Source organism: Lolium perenne, chromosome 5 (assembly GCF_019359855.2).
Source record: "Lolium perenne isolate Kyuss_39 chromosome 5, Kyuss_2.0, whole genome shotgun sequence".
In the NCBI taxonomy this organism is placed as follows: domain Eukaryota; kingdom Viridiplantae; phylum Streptophyta; class Magnoliopsida; order Poales; family Poaceae; genus Lolium; species Lolium perenne.
In genome coordinates this window covers 8,314,289-8,332,389 of record NC_067248.2, presented here as the reverse complement: position 1 = coordinate 8,332,389, position 18,101 = coordinate 8,314,289, and the positions used below count along the sequence as shown (strand labels likewise).

General features: G+C 41.9%; 1 protein-coding gene across 1 annotated transcript in view; it reads left to right on the top strand.

The window, feature by feature from the left end:
• The window catches only part of LOC127303280 (uncharacterized), a 40,593-nt gene extending 31,287 nt beyond the window's left edge, over nt 1-9,306 (top strand). The window contains exon 2 of the mRNA XM_051334029.2: nt 8,926-9,306. Within this exon, the coding sequence (XP_051189989.2) occupies nt 8,926-9,306 (381 nt within the window). The remainder of the gene's footprint in view (nt 1-8,925) is intronic.
• Nucleotides 9,307-18,101: the final 8,795 nt, after the last annotated feature.

Sequence of the window (18,101 nt, the reverse complement as noted above, 5' to 3'; positions counted from 1 at the left end):
ACGAGATGGTATGAAGCATGATGCAACAGCAGACATGGATGGCATATTAATGTTCAGCACATTTTTCTGATCAAAATTGATATATAACACATTTTAATTGGAGTTACAGATTAAAAGTTATTAAATAAACAGTTTTTAGTATTTAAAATATAGAAAACAGATTTATTTAAATAGAAAAGGGCCTAGAAATGATTTTCAGAAAAGGGGGAGGACCCCAGGTTCATTTGGAAGAGGTGCAGGGGGTTTTCTTAAAAGGTGCAGGCGCCAGGGACGCCGGGTTCAGAACCAGAACTGGCAGGGGCCTAGAAGCAAAAACTACGGATCTGGATCTGAGATCAGTTTCTCACCGAGCGGGTGGTTAGCCTGGGGCGCTGACGGCTGGGCCCCGCGGGTTGACGTGGATGCCGCGTGGCGGACGATGTGGATGAAGACGTGGCGTCCATGGCGCGCGATGGCGGTGATCACTTGCGACTCAGGTTCGTTGCGCGCGGGCACCTCGGTGGTTCCAGGAAGCGAGGGTGGGCGTCGGGGATGCGCCTCGTCGTGGCGAACCAGGAAGTGGCGGCGCGGGCACCTGGGAGCCAACGGAGCTTCGCCGGCGGCGACGACTGCGGAGGAAGGCGGCGGCATCAAGGTGAGAGGGGTAACCGGAAGCAATTAGAAGGTAGAGGAGGTCGAGGAGATGCGGAAGTTTACCGAGAAGGCGTTGGCGAGGTCGAGGAAGGCAGAGGAGGACGGTGGTCGCCGTATTTGGCGAGAAACGCCGGCGGCCGAAGGAAGGGGAACGGCGAAAATTGGGGCAACAACGGGTTCCCCGAGTCGATTGCTTGCACGAAGGTGAACGAGGAGAGGGAGGCGCATCTGCTGGGGTTCTTGGCGCGGCGCGGGGTGGTCGGAGTCGAGCGGCGCCATGGCGGAGGAGCGGCGGTGATTCACGGTTGCTCTCAGAGAAAAAGGAAAAATGAGGGGGAAAAGAAGGGGGCGGCGGCAGGAGGGGAGGAGATGCGTCTAGGGTTTCCGAGGAGAGATAAAGAGGAGGGCGAGTGGTTGAGGTGTGGTGGTGGGCGAGAAGGACCACTGCCTCCTCAGGCACATGGCGTGACCGTGCCAGGGGAAGACGACAACACGAGGCTGCCTCTCCTCGAAGCGGTACGGCGTGGTGTAGCTGGGCTGGGCCAAAAGGAGTGGCCGTCTCGGGCCAGAGGAGGAAGGAAAAGGGAAGAGGGGAAGAGAGGCCCAAGGCTGCGGCCTGGTTAGTTAGGTTAGGATAGATTTTTCTTTTTCTTTCTTTTTCTGTTTTATTTTCTATTTTTATTTAAAACATTTTGAAATCAAATCGAGAGAACAGAGAGAAGGAAACAAAATAGTTTCAAATATTATTTTTATTTGTTTGTAGGTTTGGTTTTAGGGTTTGTTTAAAAGAAAGAGAAGGGGAGGTCTCATTAAACCATACGAGAGGGAAAAGAAATTAACTAGGGTTTATAAAATTACATTTTATTTTGTAAAACATGGATGATATGATGCATGATGCATGATGATGCATAAACAAAAAGGAGCAAGCAAAAAAAATCTATAGGGGTACTACCCTAGGCCGTTACAGTGATTTACATGATTTCATGGTCGAAGGACTAGGTAACTATGTATCGAAAGCTTATAACAAATTGAACTTAATGACGTGATCTTATGCTACGCTTAATTGGGTATGTCCATTATATCATTCATCTAATGACATAACCTTGTTATTAATAACATCCAATGTTCATGATCATGAAACTATGATCATCTATTAATCAACAAGCTAGTTATACAAGAGGCTTACTAGGGACTCCTTGTTGTTCACATAACACACATGTATCAATGTTTCGGTTAATACAATTATAGCATGGTATGCAAACATTTATCATAAACATAAAGATATATAATAACCACTTTATTATTGTCTCTTGGGCATATCTCCAACAGTCTCCCACTTGCACTAGAGTCAATAATCTAGATTACATGGTAAGGTACTTAACACCCATGGCATTCTGGTGTTGGTCATGTTTTGCCCTAGGGAGAGCTTTAGTCAACGGATCTGCCACATTCAGATCTGTGTGTACTTTGCAAATCTTTACTTCACCATCTTCGATATACTCGCGAATCGAATGAAAATGCAGCTTGATATGCTTCAGCTTCTTGTGTGACCTTGGTTCTTGTGCATTGGCGATGGCACCCATGTTGTCACAATAGATGACTAATGGGTCCAATGCACTAGGAACCACACCAAGCTCAACAATGAACCTCTTCATCCATACCGCTTCCGATGAAGCCTCCGAAGCCGCTATGTATTCAGATTCAGTTGAAGACTTCGCCACCGTGCATTGCTTAGAACTCATCCAGCTTACTGCAGCACCATTCAATATAAACACGTATCCAGACTGAGACTTAGAGTCATCAGGATCAGTGTTCCAACTTGCATCGGTGTAACTGGTTACAACGAGCTCTTGGTCACCACCATAACAAAGAAACATATCCTTAGTCCTTTTCAAGTACTTTAGGATATTCTTGACCGCTGTCTAGTGTTCCATTCCTTGATCACTTTGATATCTGCTGGTCAAACTAACAGCATGTGCGATATCCGGTCTAGTACACAACATAGCATACATGATAGAGCCTACTGTCGAGGCATAGGGGATCTGATTCATCCTCTCTCTTTCTTCTGCCGTAGCCGGACCTTGAGTTTTACTCAAGACCTTACCTAGCAACATAGGCAAGAACCCTTTCTGGCTTTCATCCATTCTAAACTTCTTTAGAATCTTGTTCAGGTATGTACTCTGTGAAAGCCCTATTAGGCGTCTTGATCTATCTCTATAAATCTTGATGCCTAAAATGTACGCTGCTTCACCAAGGTCTTTCATTGAAAAACACTTATTCAAATAACCTTTTACACTGCTTAATAGTTCTATATCATTCCCAATCAATAATATGTCATCTACATATAATATCAGGAATGCTACAGAGCTCCCACTCACTTTCTTGTAAATACAGGCCTCTCCATGACACTGTATAAACCCGAAGTCTTTGATCACCTTATCAAAGCGTCGGTTCCAACTCCGGGATGCTTGCTTCAGTCCATAAATGGAACGCTGAAGTTTGCATACCTTGTCAGCATTTTTAGGATCGACAAAACCTTTGGGTTGTACCATATACAACTCTTCCTCAATGTCACCATTAAGGAACGCCGTTTTGACATCCATCTGCCAAATCTCGTAATCGAAAAATGCAGCTATTGCCAACAAAATCCTCACAGACTTTAGCTTCGCTACAGGTGAGAAATCTCATCGTAGTCAACTCCTTGAATTTGTCGGAAACCCTTTGCGACAAGTCGAGCTTTATAGACAGTAATATTACCATCAGCATCTGTTTTTCTCTTGAAGATCCATTTATTCTCGACAGCCTTGCGGCTATCAGGTAAGTCTACCAAAGTCCATACTTGGTTATCATACATGGATCCCATTTCGGATTTCATGGCTTCATGCCATTTGTTGGAATCTGGGCTCATCATTGCTTCTTCATACATCGCAGGGTCTTCATCATTGTTGTCCACAATCATGACATTTAGACAGGGATCATACCAATCAGAAGTGGTACGCACCCTCGTCGATCTGCGAGGTTTAGTAGCTTTCTCGTTCGAAGTTTCATGATCATTATCATTTGCTTCCTCTCCTATCGGTGCAGGCTGCACAGGAACATCTTCCGGTACTGCGCTACACTGATCTATGAGAGAAGGTTCAACAACCTCGTCGAGTTCTACTTTCCTTCCAGTCACTTCTTTAGTGAGAAACTCCTTCTCAAGAAAGGATCCGTTCTTAGCAACAAAGATTTTGCCTTCGGATCTGTGATAGAAAGTATACCCAATAGTTTCTTTAGGGTATCCTATGAAGACGCATTTCTCCGCTTTGGGTTCTACCTTGTCAGGTTGTAACTTCTTTACATAAGCTTCGCAACCCCAAACTTTAAGGAACGACAGCTTAGGTTTCTTGCTAAACCATAATTCATACAGTGTCGTTTCAACGGATTTAGATGGTGCCCTATTTAAAGTGAATGCGGCTGTCTCTAAAGCATAACCCCAAAACGATAACGGCAAATCAGTAAGAGACATCATAGAACGAACCATATCTAAGAGAGTTCGATTACGACGTTCGGACACACCATTGCGCTGTGGTGTTCCCGGCGGTGTCAACTGTGAAAGTATTCCGCATTTCTTTAAATGCATGCCAAACTCATAACTCAGATATTCGCCTCCGCGATCAGAACGCAGAAACTTAATCTTCTTGTTACGTTGATTTTCTACTTCACTTTGGAATTCCTTAAACTTCTCAAAAATTTCGGACTTATGTTTCATGAAATAGATATACCCATATCTACTCAGATCATCCGTGAAGGTTAGAACATAACGATAACCACCGCGCGATGCTACACTCATTGGTCCGCACACATCGGTATGTATGATTTCCAATAAGTCTGTAGCTCGCTCCATTGTACCAGAGAATGGAGTCCTAGTCATTTTTCCCATTAGACATGCTTCGCATCTATCAAGTGACTCAAAATCAAGTGACTCAAGAAGTCCATCAGAATGGAGTTTCTTCATGCGCTTCACTCCAATATGACCAAGACGACAGTGCCACATATAAGTAGAATTATCATTTAATTTAATTCGCTTAGCATCAATGTTATGAACATGTGTATCACTACTATCGAGATTTAACAAGAATAAACCATTCATCTCAGGTGCATGACCATAAAAGATATTATTCATATAAATAGAACAACCATTATTCTCTGACTTAAATGAATAACCGTCTTGCATTAAACAAGATCCAGATATAATGTTCATGCTCAACGCAGGCACCAAATAACAATTATTGAGGTTTAAAACTAATCCCGAAGGTAGATGTAAAGGGAGCGTGCCGACGGTGATCACATCGACCTTGGATCCATTTCCAACGCGCATCGTCACCTCGTCCCTCGCTAGGCTTCGTTTATTCCGTAGTTCCTGTTTTGAGTTACAAATATGAGCAACCGAACCAGTATCAAATACCCAGGCACTACTACGAGAACCAGTAAGATAGACATCTATAACATGTATATCAAATATACCTTTCTTTTTCTTGACAAGGCCGCTCTTCAGATCAGCCATGTACTTGGGGCAATTCCGCTTCCAGTGCCCCTTCTCCTTGCAGTAATAGCACTCAGTATCAGGTTTAGGGCCAGCCTTAGGCTTCTCAGGAGGCGCAGCAACTTTCTTGCTACCCTTCTTGAAGTTGCCCTTCTTAGGCTTGCCCTGCTTCTTGAAACTGGTGGTCTTGTTGACCATCAACACTTGGTGCTCTTTCTGTATCTCCACCTCAGCAGATTTCAGCATGGAAAAGAGTTCAGGTAACTCTTTGTTCATGTTCTGCATGTTGTAGTTCATCACAAAGTTCTTGTAACTTGGTGGCAGTGATTGGAGTACACGATGAATACCCAGCTTATTAGGAATCACTATCCCCAAGTCACTGAGCTTCTTCGCATGCCCGGACATAGCGAGCACATGCTCACTAACGGAGCTACCCTCTTCCATCAAACAGCCAAAGAAGTGTTTCGATGCCTCATAGCTTTCCACGGCCGCATGAGTTTCAAAGATAGCTTTTAGCTCATGGACCAGCTCATAAGGGTCGTGGTGCTCAAAATGCTTTTGGAGCTCCGCCTCTAGGCTGCACAGGATGGCACACTGAATTTGAGAGTACCGAGTTACCCGAGTCTCGTAAACATTCTTTTCTTCCTCGGATACTGCTGGTGGTGGTGGGGAACCTAGCGGTGCTTCGAGCACAAATTGCAGATTTCCACCAGTGAGGAAAATCCTCACATGACGGAACCAGTCGGTGAAGTTGCTACCATTGCTTTTAAGCTTTTCTTTCTCTAGGAACTGGTTAAAATTGATGGAGGGGGATGCCATGATCTACAACATATTTGCAAAGAGTTTAGACTAAGTTTATGATAAATTGAGTTCAAATTTTAATTCTTAAATTAACTAGGTGAACTCCCACTCAAAACAACATCCCTCGCATTGTTTTAGTGATCACACGAACCAAGTCCACTACACCAATTCCGATCATCACGAGAAAAGATGTAGCTTCAAAGGCGAACACTCAAAGTGTTCATCATATCATTCATATGACTCATGCTCTACCTTTCGGTATCCCGTGTTCCGAGACCATGTCTGTACATGCTAGGCTCGTCAAGGCAACCTTAGTATCCGCGTGTGCAAAACTGGCTTGCACCCGTTGTATGCACATGTAGAATCTATCACACCCGATCATCACATGATGCTTCGAAATGACAAGTCTTAGCAACGGTGCATACTAAGGATGAACACTTTATTATCTTGATATTTAGTGAGAGGGATCATCTTATAATGCTACCGTCGCGATCTAAGCAATATAAGATGTATAAAAGGATTAACATCACATGCAATTCATATGTGATATGATATGGCCCTTTTGTCTTTGCGCCTTTGATCTTCATCTCCAAAGCACGGACATGATCTCCATCATCAACGGGCATGATCTCCATCATCGTCGGCGTAGCGTCAAGGTCAATGGCGCCGTCTTCATGGTTGTGCTCCCATGTAGTAACTATTACAACTACTTTGAAATAATACTTCAACATGAAATTTAAAGACAACCATAAGGCTCCTGCCGGTTGCCACAATACAATAATGATCATCTCATACATATTCATCATCACATCATGGCCATATCACATCACCAAACCCTGCAAAAACAAGTTAGACGCCTCTAATTTGGTTTGCATATTTTACGTGGTTTAGGGTTTTCGAGTAAGATCCAATCTACTTATGAACATGAACCACAACGGTGATACTAGTGTTGTCAATAGAAAGAGTAGATTGAATCTTCACTATGGTGGGAGAGGCAGACACCCGCAAAGCCACTTATGCAATCCAAGTTGCATGTCAAGCGTGGAGCAAATCTCATGAACGCGGTCATGTAAAGTTAGCCCGAGCCGCTTAATCCCACCATCCCGCAAGATGCAAAGTACACGAACTAAAGACAACAAAAACATCAACGCCCACAAAACCATTGTGTTCTACTCATGCAACCACTCTATGCATAGACACGGCTCTGATACCACTGTTGGGATTCGTAGCATAGAAAACAAAAAATTTCCTATCGCAAGAACGAACAACAAGCCAAGATCCAATCAAGAAGATGGTAGCAACGAGGTGAAGATCAACATACCCTTGAAGATCACAAAGCGTTAACGAGATCAGATCTCGTGGTGGATGTAGACGATCACTTGTCGCTTGCAAAAGCGCGTAGAAGATCTTGATGGTGCCACGAACGGCCAGCACCTCCGTACTCGGTCACACGTTCGGTGTTGATGAAGACGTCCTCCTCCCCGTTCCAGCGGGCAGCGGAAGTAGTAGATCCTCCTCGAAATCCCGGCAGCACGATGGCGTGGTGGCGGTGGTGGTGGAGATCTCCGTCAGGGCTTCGCCTAAGCGCTGTAGGAGAAGTATGAGGAGGGAGGGGCAGCTAGGGTTTGGGAGAGGGGAAGGCTGGGGCGCCGGCCTCAAGGGGGCAGGGGTGGTGCGGCCAAGGTGTGGCTGCTCCCCTCCCTCTCTCCCTCATTATATAGGTGGATCCCCAAGGGTTAGGTCAAAATCTTCGAATAAGACCCCAACTCCAAAACCTTCCATATGGCCAAACCTAGGGGGAGTGGGACTCCCCCCTTTCCTTTGGTGGGGTGGCCGGCCACCATGGGGAGGAGTCCACCTGGGACTCCTCCTCCCTTAGGCTGGCCGGCCAAGGTGGGTGGAGTCCCCACCTTCCATGGTGATTTCTTCCGGACTCTTCTAGAACCTTCTAGAACCTTCCAGAAAAATACCGGATCATTTTCAAACCTAGAAAATGACTTCCTATATATGAATCTTATTCTCCGGACCATTTCGTACCTCCTCGTGATGTCCTGGATCCCATCCGAGACTCCGAACAAACATTCGAACTCCATTCCATATTCCATATCTACTTAAACGACATCAAACCTTAAGTGTGTCACCCTACGGTTCGTGAACTATGCAGACATGGTCGAGACTCTTCTCCGACCAATAACCAATAGCGGGATCTGGAGATCCATAATGGCTCCCACACATTCAACGATAACTTAGTGATCGATTGAACCATTTACATACGATACCGATTCCCTTTGTCACGCGATATTTTACTTGTCCGAGGTTTGATCATCGGTATCTCCATACCTTGTTCAACCTCGTCTCCGACAAGTACTCTTTACTCGTACCGTGGCATGTCATCTCTTGTGACCAAGTCACATGCTTGCAAGCTAATCAGACGACATTCCACCGAGAGGGCCCAGAGTATATCTATCCGTCATCGGGATGGACAATATCCCACTCTTGATCCATATGCCTCAACTCATACTTTCCGAATACTTAATCCCACCTTTATAACCACCCATTTACGCAGTGGTATTTGATGTAATCAAAGTACCCTTCCGGTATAAGTGATTTACATGATCTCATGGTCGAAGGACTAGGTAACTATGTATCGAAAGCATATAGCAAATTAAACTTAATGACGTGATCTTATGCTACGCTTAATTGGGTGTGTCCATTATATCATTCATCTAATGACATAACCTTGTTATTAATGACATCCAATGTTCATGATCATGAAACTATGATCATCTATTAATCAACAAGCTAGTTATACAAGAGGCTTACTAGGGACTCCTTGTTGTTCACATAACACACATGTATCAATGTTTCGGTTAATACAATTATAGCATGGTATGCAAATATTTATCATAAACATAAAGATATATAATAACCACTTTATTATTGCCTCTTGGGCATATCTCCAACAGTTCTTGCAGGACGGCTCCATCAGATTCTGCGGCGCGGCTATCGGCAAGGATGTGGAGATGCTGATTCCGTACGGTATTCACATTACTTCTGCGTACGACCTCCAGAAGATACTCCCGAATCCCACAAATAATCACATTCTGAGTCTATATGATCTGGCGAATTATCTCATTAGGACAAATCTTGAGAAGAAGAAGAGGAAGAAGTACAAAAAGAAGGACGCCGTGCAAGAAAAAGAAGACGATGAACTCATATTTGGGTGGGCCAATGTTCCATTGAGCTTCGAGCAAGTGCGCTATGCCGTGCTGGACGCTCGTCTAGGCTTCGAGATGGCTAGGAGTTATTGGCAGCTAGTTGGCTACAATAGCCATGTTGATCGTTGATACGTCTCCGACGTATCGATAATTTCTTATGTTCCATGCCACATTATTGATGTTATCTACATGTTTTATGCACACTTTATGTCATATTCGTGCATTTTCTGGAACTAACCTATTAACAAGATGCCGAAGTGCCAGTTGCTGTTTTCTGCTGTTTTTGGTTTCAAAAATCCTAGTAAGGAAATATTCTCGGAATTGGACGAAATCAAAGCCCAGGGGCCTATTTTCTCACGAAGCTTCCAGAAGTCCGAAGGAGAGACGAAGAGGGGCCATGGAGGGGCCACACTATAGGGCGGCGCGGCCCCCCCCTTGGCCGCGCCGGCCTGTGGTGTGGGGCCCCCGTGCCGCCTCTTGACCTGCCCTTCCGCCTATAAAAAGTCTCCGTGACGAAACCCCCAGTACCGAGAACCACGATACGGAAAACCTTCCAGAGACGCCGCCGCCGCCGATCCCATCTCGGGGGATCCAGGAGATCGCCTCCGGCACCCTGCCGGAGAGGGGAATCATCTCCCGGAGGACTCTACGCCGCCATGGTCGCCTCCGGTGTGATGTGTGAGTAGTCTACCCCTGGACTATGGGTCCATAGCAGTAGCTAGATGGTTGTCTTCTCCCCATTGTGCTATCATTGTCGGATCTTGTGAGCTGCCTAACATGATCAAGATCATCTATCTGTAATTCTATATGTTGCGTTTGTTGGGATCCGATGAATAGAGAATACTTGTTATGTTGATTATCAAAGTTATGCTATGTGTTGTTTATGATCTTGCATGCTCTCCGTTACTAGTAGATGCTCTGGCCAAGTAGATGCTTGTAACTCCAAAAGGGAGTACTTATGCTCGATAGTGGGTTCATGCCTGCATTGACACCTGGACAAAGGATGAAAGTTCTAAGGTTGTGTTGTGTTGTTGCCACTAGGGATAAAACATTAGTGCTATGTTCAAGGATGTAGTCACTAGTTACATTACGCACCATACTTAATGCAATTGTCTGTTGTTAGCAACTTAATACTGGAGGGGGTTCGGATGATAACCTGAAGGTGGACTTTTTAGGCATAGATGCAGTTGGATGACGGTCTATGTACTTTGTCGTAATGGCCAATTAAATCTCACTATACTCATCATGATATGTATGTGCATGGTCATGCTCTCTTTATTTGTCAATTGCCCAACTGTAATTTGTTCACCCAACATGATGTTCGTCTTATGGGAGAGACACCTCTAGTGAACTGTGGACCCCGGTCCAATTCTCTTTACTGAAATACAATCTACTGCAACATCGTTTCTACTGTTTTCTGCAAACAATCATCTTCCACACAATACGGTTAATCCTTTGTTACAGCAAGCCGGTGAGATTGACAACCTCACTGTTTCGTTGGGGCAAAGTACTTTGGTTGTGTTGTGCAGGTTCCACGTTGGCGCCGGAATCACTGGTGTTGCGCCGCACTACATCCCGCCGCCATCAACCTTCAACGTGCTTCTTGGCTCCTCCTGGTTCGATAAACCTTGGTTTCTTTCTGAGGGAAAACTTGCTGCTGTGCGCATCATACCTTCCTCTTGGGGTTGCCCAACGAACGTGTGAAATACACGCCATCAAGCACATTTTCTGGCGCCGTTGCCGGGGAGATCAAGACACGCTGCAAGGGGAGTCTCCACTTCTCAATCTCTTTACTTTGTTTTTGTCTTGCTTAGTTTTATTTACTACTTTGTTTGCTGCACTAAATCAAAATACAAAAAAATTAGTTGCTAGTTTTACTTTACTTGCTATCTTGTTTGCTATATCAAAAACACAAAAAAATTAGTTTACTTGCATTTACTTTATCTAGTTTGCTTTATTGTCTTGCACTCTATATTAAAAATACAAAAAAAATTAGTTACTTTTGTTACCATGTCTAGCTCTGAACCTGTTACTTCTTCACCTGAAGAATTAGTCTTCACTTTTAAACAAGGGGATGAGGAGAGTTTTAAGGATGCTTGGTCTAGAATTTTTTTCTTCTTATCGTAAAACTGAACCTCAAATGACTCTGAGTTTGCTCCTTAGTAATTTTTATTTTGGTCTTATGGTTCGCTATAGATATGCTTTGGATACTTTAGTGGGAGGAGATTTCCTTCATTGCAATGGGGATCAAGCTTTTAATGCCATAAAAAAGTTGGTTGCATCACATGATTCTGCTAATAACTTTGATTCAGTCCTCACTAGCATATATAGTAGATTAAATAATCTCGAGATAAGTACATCTCGCTTGAATGATAACTATTGCCACGTTCTTAATCGTCTTGAACAAGTTTTAGTGAACTCTAAACTCTCATTGTGGGATCCTGCTGTTAAAATTGTCATCGGTGATCGAACTCTCCATGCCTACTGTGATATTATGTATGAATTTTGCCTTATGCCTGAAAGTATTTATAAATCTTTGAAACTTTGGGGAGTCGAGGAAGGAGGAGAGGAAATAACTCTCATTGATAACTCTACTATAATTCCTAAAGGAATAGCCGCAGGTGTGCATACAACCATTCTTGGAAGAACAATATCCATTGATTATCTTGTTGTTGAAACAGGAAAACTCACACTCGGAAGATCCCTGCTGAAACTATTGGGAGCAGTCATTGATGTTGGAGAAGGCACTCTGAAATTCACCTCTATAACGGGGGAAACTCATACATTTCCTAAACCAATGGGAAAGAAAAACAATAAGAAAGGTAAGGGTAAAGCCCAAGGTAAGGTTGACACTTCATCTCTCGATAATACTTGATACACACTTTCTGCGCCTAGCTGAAAGGCGTTAAAGAAAAGCGCTTATGGGAGACAACCCATGTTTTTACCTACAGTACTTTGTTTTTATTTTGTGTCTTGGAAGTTGTTTACTACTGTAGCAACCTCTCCTTATCTTAGTTTTGTGTTTTGTTGTGCCAAGTTAAGCCGTTGATAGAAAAGTAAGTACTAGATTTGGATTACTGCACAGTTCCAGATTTCTTTGCTGTCACGAATCTGGGTCCACCTCCCTGTAGGTAGCTCAGAAAATTATGCCAATTTACGTGCATGATCCTCAGATACGTACGCAACTTTCATTCAATTTGAGCATTTTCATTTGAGCAAGTCTGGTGCCATTTTAAAATTCGTCAATACGAACTGTTCTGTTTTGACAGATTCTGCCTTTTATTTCGCATTGCCTCTTTCGCTATGTTGGATGAATTTCTTTGATCCACTAATGTCCAGTAGCATTATGCAATGTCCAGAAGTGTTAAGAATGATTGTGTCACCTCTGAACATGTTAATTTTTATTGTCGCTAACCCTCTAATGAGTTGTTCTAAGTTTGGTGTGGAGGAAGTTTTCAAGGATCAAGAGAGGAGTATGATGCAACATGATCAAGGAGAGTGAAAGCTCTAAGCTTGGGGATGCCCCGGTGGTTCACCCCTGCATATATCAAGAAGACTCAAGCGTCTAAGCTTGGGGATGCCCAAGGCATCCCCTTCTTCATCGACAACATTATCAGGTTCCTCCCCTGAAACTATATTTTTATTCCATCACATCTTATGTGCTTTTTCTTGGAGCGTCGGTTTGTTTTTGTTTTTTGTTTTGTTTGAATAAAATGGATCCTAGCATTCACTTTATGGGAGAGAGACACGCTCCGCTGTAGCATATGGACAAGTATGTCCTTGGTTTCTACTCATAGTATTCATGGCGAAGTTTCTCCTTCGTTAAATAGTTATATGGTTGGAATTGGAAAATGATACATGTAGTAATTGCTATAAATGTTTTGGGTAATGTGATACTTGGCAATTGTTGTGCTCATGTTTAAGCTCTTGCATCATATGCTTTGCACCCATTAATGAAGAAATACATAGAGCATGCTAAAATTTGGTTTGCATATTTGGTTTCTCTAAGGTCTAGATAATTTCTAGTATTGAGTTTGAACAACAAGGAAGACGGTGTAGAGTCTTATAATGTTTTCAATATGTCTTTTATGTGAGTTTTGCTGCACCGGTTCATCCTTGTGTTTGTTTCAAATAAGCCTTGCTAGCCTAAACCTTGTATCGAGAGGGAATACTTCTCATGCATCCAAAATACTTGAGCCAACCACTATGCCATTTGTGTCCACCATACCTACCTATACTACATGGTATTTTCCGCCATTCCAAAGTAAATTGCTTGAGTGCTACCTTTAAAATTCCATCATTCACCTTTGCAATATATAGCTCATGGGACAAATAGCTTAAAAACTATTGTGGTATTGAATATGTAATTATGCACTTTATCTCTTATTAAGTTGCTTGTTGTGCGATAACCATGTTCACTGGGGACGCCATCAACTATTCATTGTTGAATTTCATGTGAGTTGCTATGCATGTTCGTCTTGTCTGAAGTAAGAGAGATCTACCACCATAGGGTTAAGCATGCATATGTTGGAGAAGAACATTGGGCCGCTAACTAAAGCCATGTTCCATGGTGGAAGTTTCAGTTTTGGACAACAATCCTCAAATCTCAAATGAGAAAATTATTAATTGTTGTTATATGCTTATGCATAAAAGAGGAGTCCATTATCTGTTGTCTATGTTGTCCCGGTATGGATGTCTAAGTTGAAGAATAATCAATAGCGAGAAATCCAATGCGAGCTTTCTCCTTAGACCTTTATACAGGCGGCATAGAGGTACCCCGTTGTGACACTTGGTAAAAACAATGCATTGTGATGATCCGGTAGTCCAAGCTAATTAGGACAAGGTGCGGGCACTATTAGTACACTATGCATGAGGCTTGCAACTTATAAGATATAATTTACATGATGCATATGCTTTATTACTACCGTTGACAAAATTGTTTCATGTTTTCAAAATCAAAGCTCTAGCACAAATATAGCAATCGATGCTTTTCCTCTATGGAGGACCATTCTTTTACTTTCAATGTTGAGTCAGTTCACCTATTTCTCTCCACCTCAAGAAGCAAACACTTGTGTGAACTGTGCATTGATTCCTACATACTTGCTTATTGCACTTATTATATTACTCTATGTTGACAATATCCATGAGATATACATGTTACAAGTTGAAAGCAACCGCTGAAACTTAATCTTCTTTTGTGTTGCTTCAATGCCTTTACTTTGAATTATTGCTTTATGAGTTAACTCTTATGCAAGACTAATTGATGCTTGTCTTGAAGTGCTATTCATGAAAAGTCTTTGCTATATGATTCACTTGTTTACTCATGTCATATACATTGTTTTGATCGCTGCATTCACTACATATGCTTTACAAATAGTATGATCAAGATTATGATGGCATGTCACTCCGTAAATTATCTGTGTTATCGCTTTTACCGCTGGGACGAGCAGAACTAAGCTTGGGGATGCTGATACGTCTCCGACGTATCGATAATTTCTTATGTTCTATGCCACATTATTGATGTTATCTACATGTTTTATGCACACTTTATGTCATATTCGTGCATTTTCTCGGAACTAACCTATTAACAAGATGCCGAAGTGCCGCTTGTTGTTTTCTGCTGTTTTTGGTTTCGTAAATCCTAGTAAGGAAATATTCTCGGAATTGGACGAAATCAAAGCCCAGGGGCCTATTTTCTCACGAAGCTTCCGTAAGTCCGAAGGAGAGACGAAGAGGGGCCACGGAGGGGCCACACTATAGGCGGCGCGGCCCCCTTGGCCGCGCCGGCTGTGGTGTGGGGCCCCCGTGCCGCCTCTTGACCTGCCCTTCCGCCTATAAAAAGTCTCCGTGACGAAACCCCCGCATCGAGAACCACGATACGGAAAACCTTCCGAGACGCCGCCGCCGCCGATCCCATCTCGGGGGATCCAGGAGATCGCCTCCGGCACCTGCCGGAGAGGGGAATCATCTCCCGGAGGACTCTACGCCGCCATGGTCGCCTCCGGTGTGATGTGTGAGTAGTCTACCCTGGACTATGGGTCCATAGCAGTAGCTAGATGGTTGTCTTCTCCCCATTGTGCTATCATTGTCGGATCTTGTGAGCTGCCTAACATGATCAAGATCATCTATCTGTAATTCTATATGTTGCGTTTGTTGGGATCCGATGAATAGAGAATACTTGTTATGTTGATTATCAAAGTTATGCTATGTGTTGTTTATGATCTTGCATGCTCTCCGTTACTAGTAGATGCTCCGGCCAAGTAGATGCTTGTAACTCCAAGAGGGAGTACTTATGCTCGATAGTGGGTTCATGCCGCATTGACACTGGGACAAAGGATGAAAGTTCTAAGGTTGTGTTGTGCTGTTGCCACTAGGGATAAAACATTAGTGCTATGTTCAAGGATGTAGTCACTAGTTACATTACGCACCATACTTAATGCAATTGTCTGTTGTTAGCAACTTAATACTGGAGGGGGTTCGGATGATAACCTGAAGGTGGACTTTTTAGGCATAGATGCAGTTGGATGACGGTCTATGTACTTTGTCGTAATGCCCAATTAAATCTCACTATACTCATCATGATATGTATGTGCATGGTCATGCTCTCTTTATTTGTCAATTGCCCAACTGTAATTTGTTCACCCAACATGCTGTTCGTCTTATGGGAGAGACACCTCTAGTGAACTGTGGACCCCGGTCCAATTCTCTTTACTGAAATACAATCCCATCGCACATCGTTCTACTGTTTCGCAAACAATCATCTTCCACACAATACGGTTAATCCTTTGTTACAGCAAGCCGGTGAGATTGACAACCTCACTCGCTTTCGTTGGGGCAAAGTACTTTGGTTGTGTTGTGCAGGTTCCACGTTGGCGCCGGAATCACTGGTGGTGCGCCGCACTACATCCCGCCGCCATCAACCTTCAACGTGCTTCTTGGCTCCTCCTGGTTCGATAAACCTTGGTTTCTTTCTGAGGGAAAACTTGCTGCTGTGCGCATCATACCTTCCTCTTGGGGTTGCCCAACGAACGTGTGAAATACACGCCATCAATCGTCTCAACATTTAAAGAACTATGTGTTTTTCAATATATATGAATTAGGTGTCTTTTAATATGTATGAACTGTGTGTCTTTCAATATGTATGAACTATGTGTCTTTCAATATATATGAACTATGTGTCTTTCAATTGCGGTTTATAGATTTCAAGATATTAATTATTTGGCCATATTGCATCCATAATGCATATATTATTTGATAATAATAAAAAATGAATAAAAACATAATTATTTCATATTCAAATTCCCAATTTTTTCTCATAATAAAGCATATATTATTTGTCCAATTGCGGTTTATAGATTTCAAGATATTAATTATTTGGCCATATTGTATGAATAATTCATATATTATTTGATAATAATAATAAAAAAATGAATAAAAACATAATTATTTCATATTCAAATTCCCCACATTTTTCTCATAATAAAGCATATATTATTTGTCCAATTGCGGTTTATAGATTTCAAGATATTAATTATTTGGCCATATTGTATCAATAATGCATATATTATTTGATAATAATAATAAAAATGAATAAAAACATAATTATTTCATATTCGAATTCCCCACATTTTTCTCATAATAAAGCATATATTATTTGTCCAATTGCGGTTTATAGATTTTAAGAGATTAATTATTTGGCCATATTGTATGAATAATGCATATATTTTTTTATAATAATAATAATAAATGAATAAAAACATAATTATTTCATATTCAGATTCCCCATATTTTTCTCATAATAAAGCATATATTATTTGTCCAATTGCGGTTTATAGATTTCAAGATATTAATTATTTGGCCATATTGTATCAATAATGCATATATTATTTGATAATAATGATAATAATAAATGAATAAAAACATAATTATTTCATATTCAAATTCCCCATATTTTTCTTATAATAAAGCATATATTATTTGTCCAATTGCGGTTTATAGATTTCAAGATATTAATTATTTGGCCATATTGTATCAATCATGCATATATTATTTGATAATAATAATAATAATAAATGAATAAAACATAATTATTTCATATTCAAATTCCCCACATTTTTCTCATAATAAAGCATATATTATTTGTCCAATTGCGGTTTATAGATTTCAATATATTATTTGTCCAATTGTGGTTTGTCTAATGGTATAAGAGTTAATAGGATTGATGTGGTAGTATTTACAGCAAGGTACAATCACATTCGCGGGAGCACAGCAGGAAAGAACCGAGAAGTTAAGCGTGCTGAGGGTGGAGTAGTGTGAGGATGGGTGATCGACCGAGAAGTGATGACCAAGTCTACAATTTAACTACTGATTAAGTGTAATTACTATTAAAAATGGTCCAAGTGAGAGAGTAACAAGTCAAAGAATTAGGAAAAGGAAAAAAAGAAATTGGGAAAAAAGAAATTAGGAAAAAAAATAGAAAAATGAAAAACATAATTATTGAAAATAATATTTAGTCGCGGTTGGAATTATGGGCCGGGACTAAAGGTCCTCCAGCCCAAACCCTGTACCGCGGCCACGTGGAGGGTCATTTATCCCGGCTGATAACAGGGCCAGGACTAAAGGCGTCGCGGTTGGAAAACCGGGACTAGAGCCCCTTACGGGCCGGGACTGAATGCCCCGTCTCCACTATTGTCATTTTCATATCACATATTTCATACATGTTACGGATTAGCTTCATTCTAAAATAAGATACATTTTCTAGATGCATTGTATGTTAACCAATAATGTGCTACAAACGCTCGCTTCATTTCCTTTGGTGTGTGGTGACAATAATCGAGAAGGCCTTAGCTCCGCACCCTCCCTTTCTTCCATTGTTGGTCCTCCTACCGATGTTGTTTAGGTGAAATTCATTGACAACTTGGTTA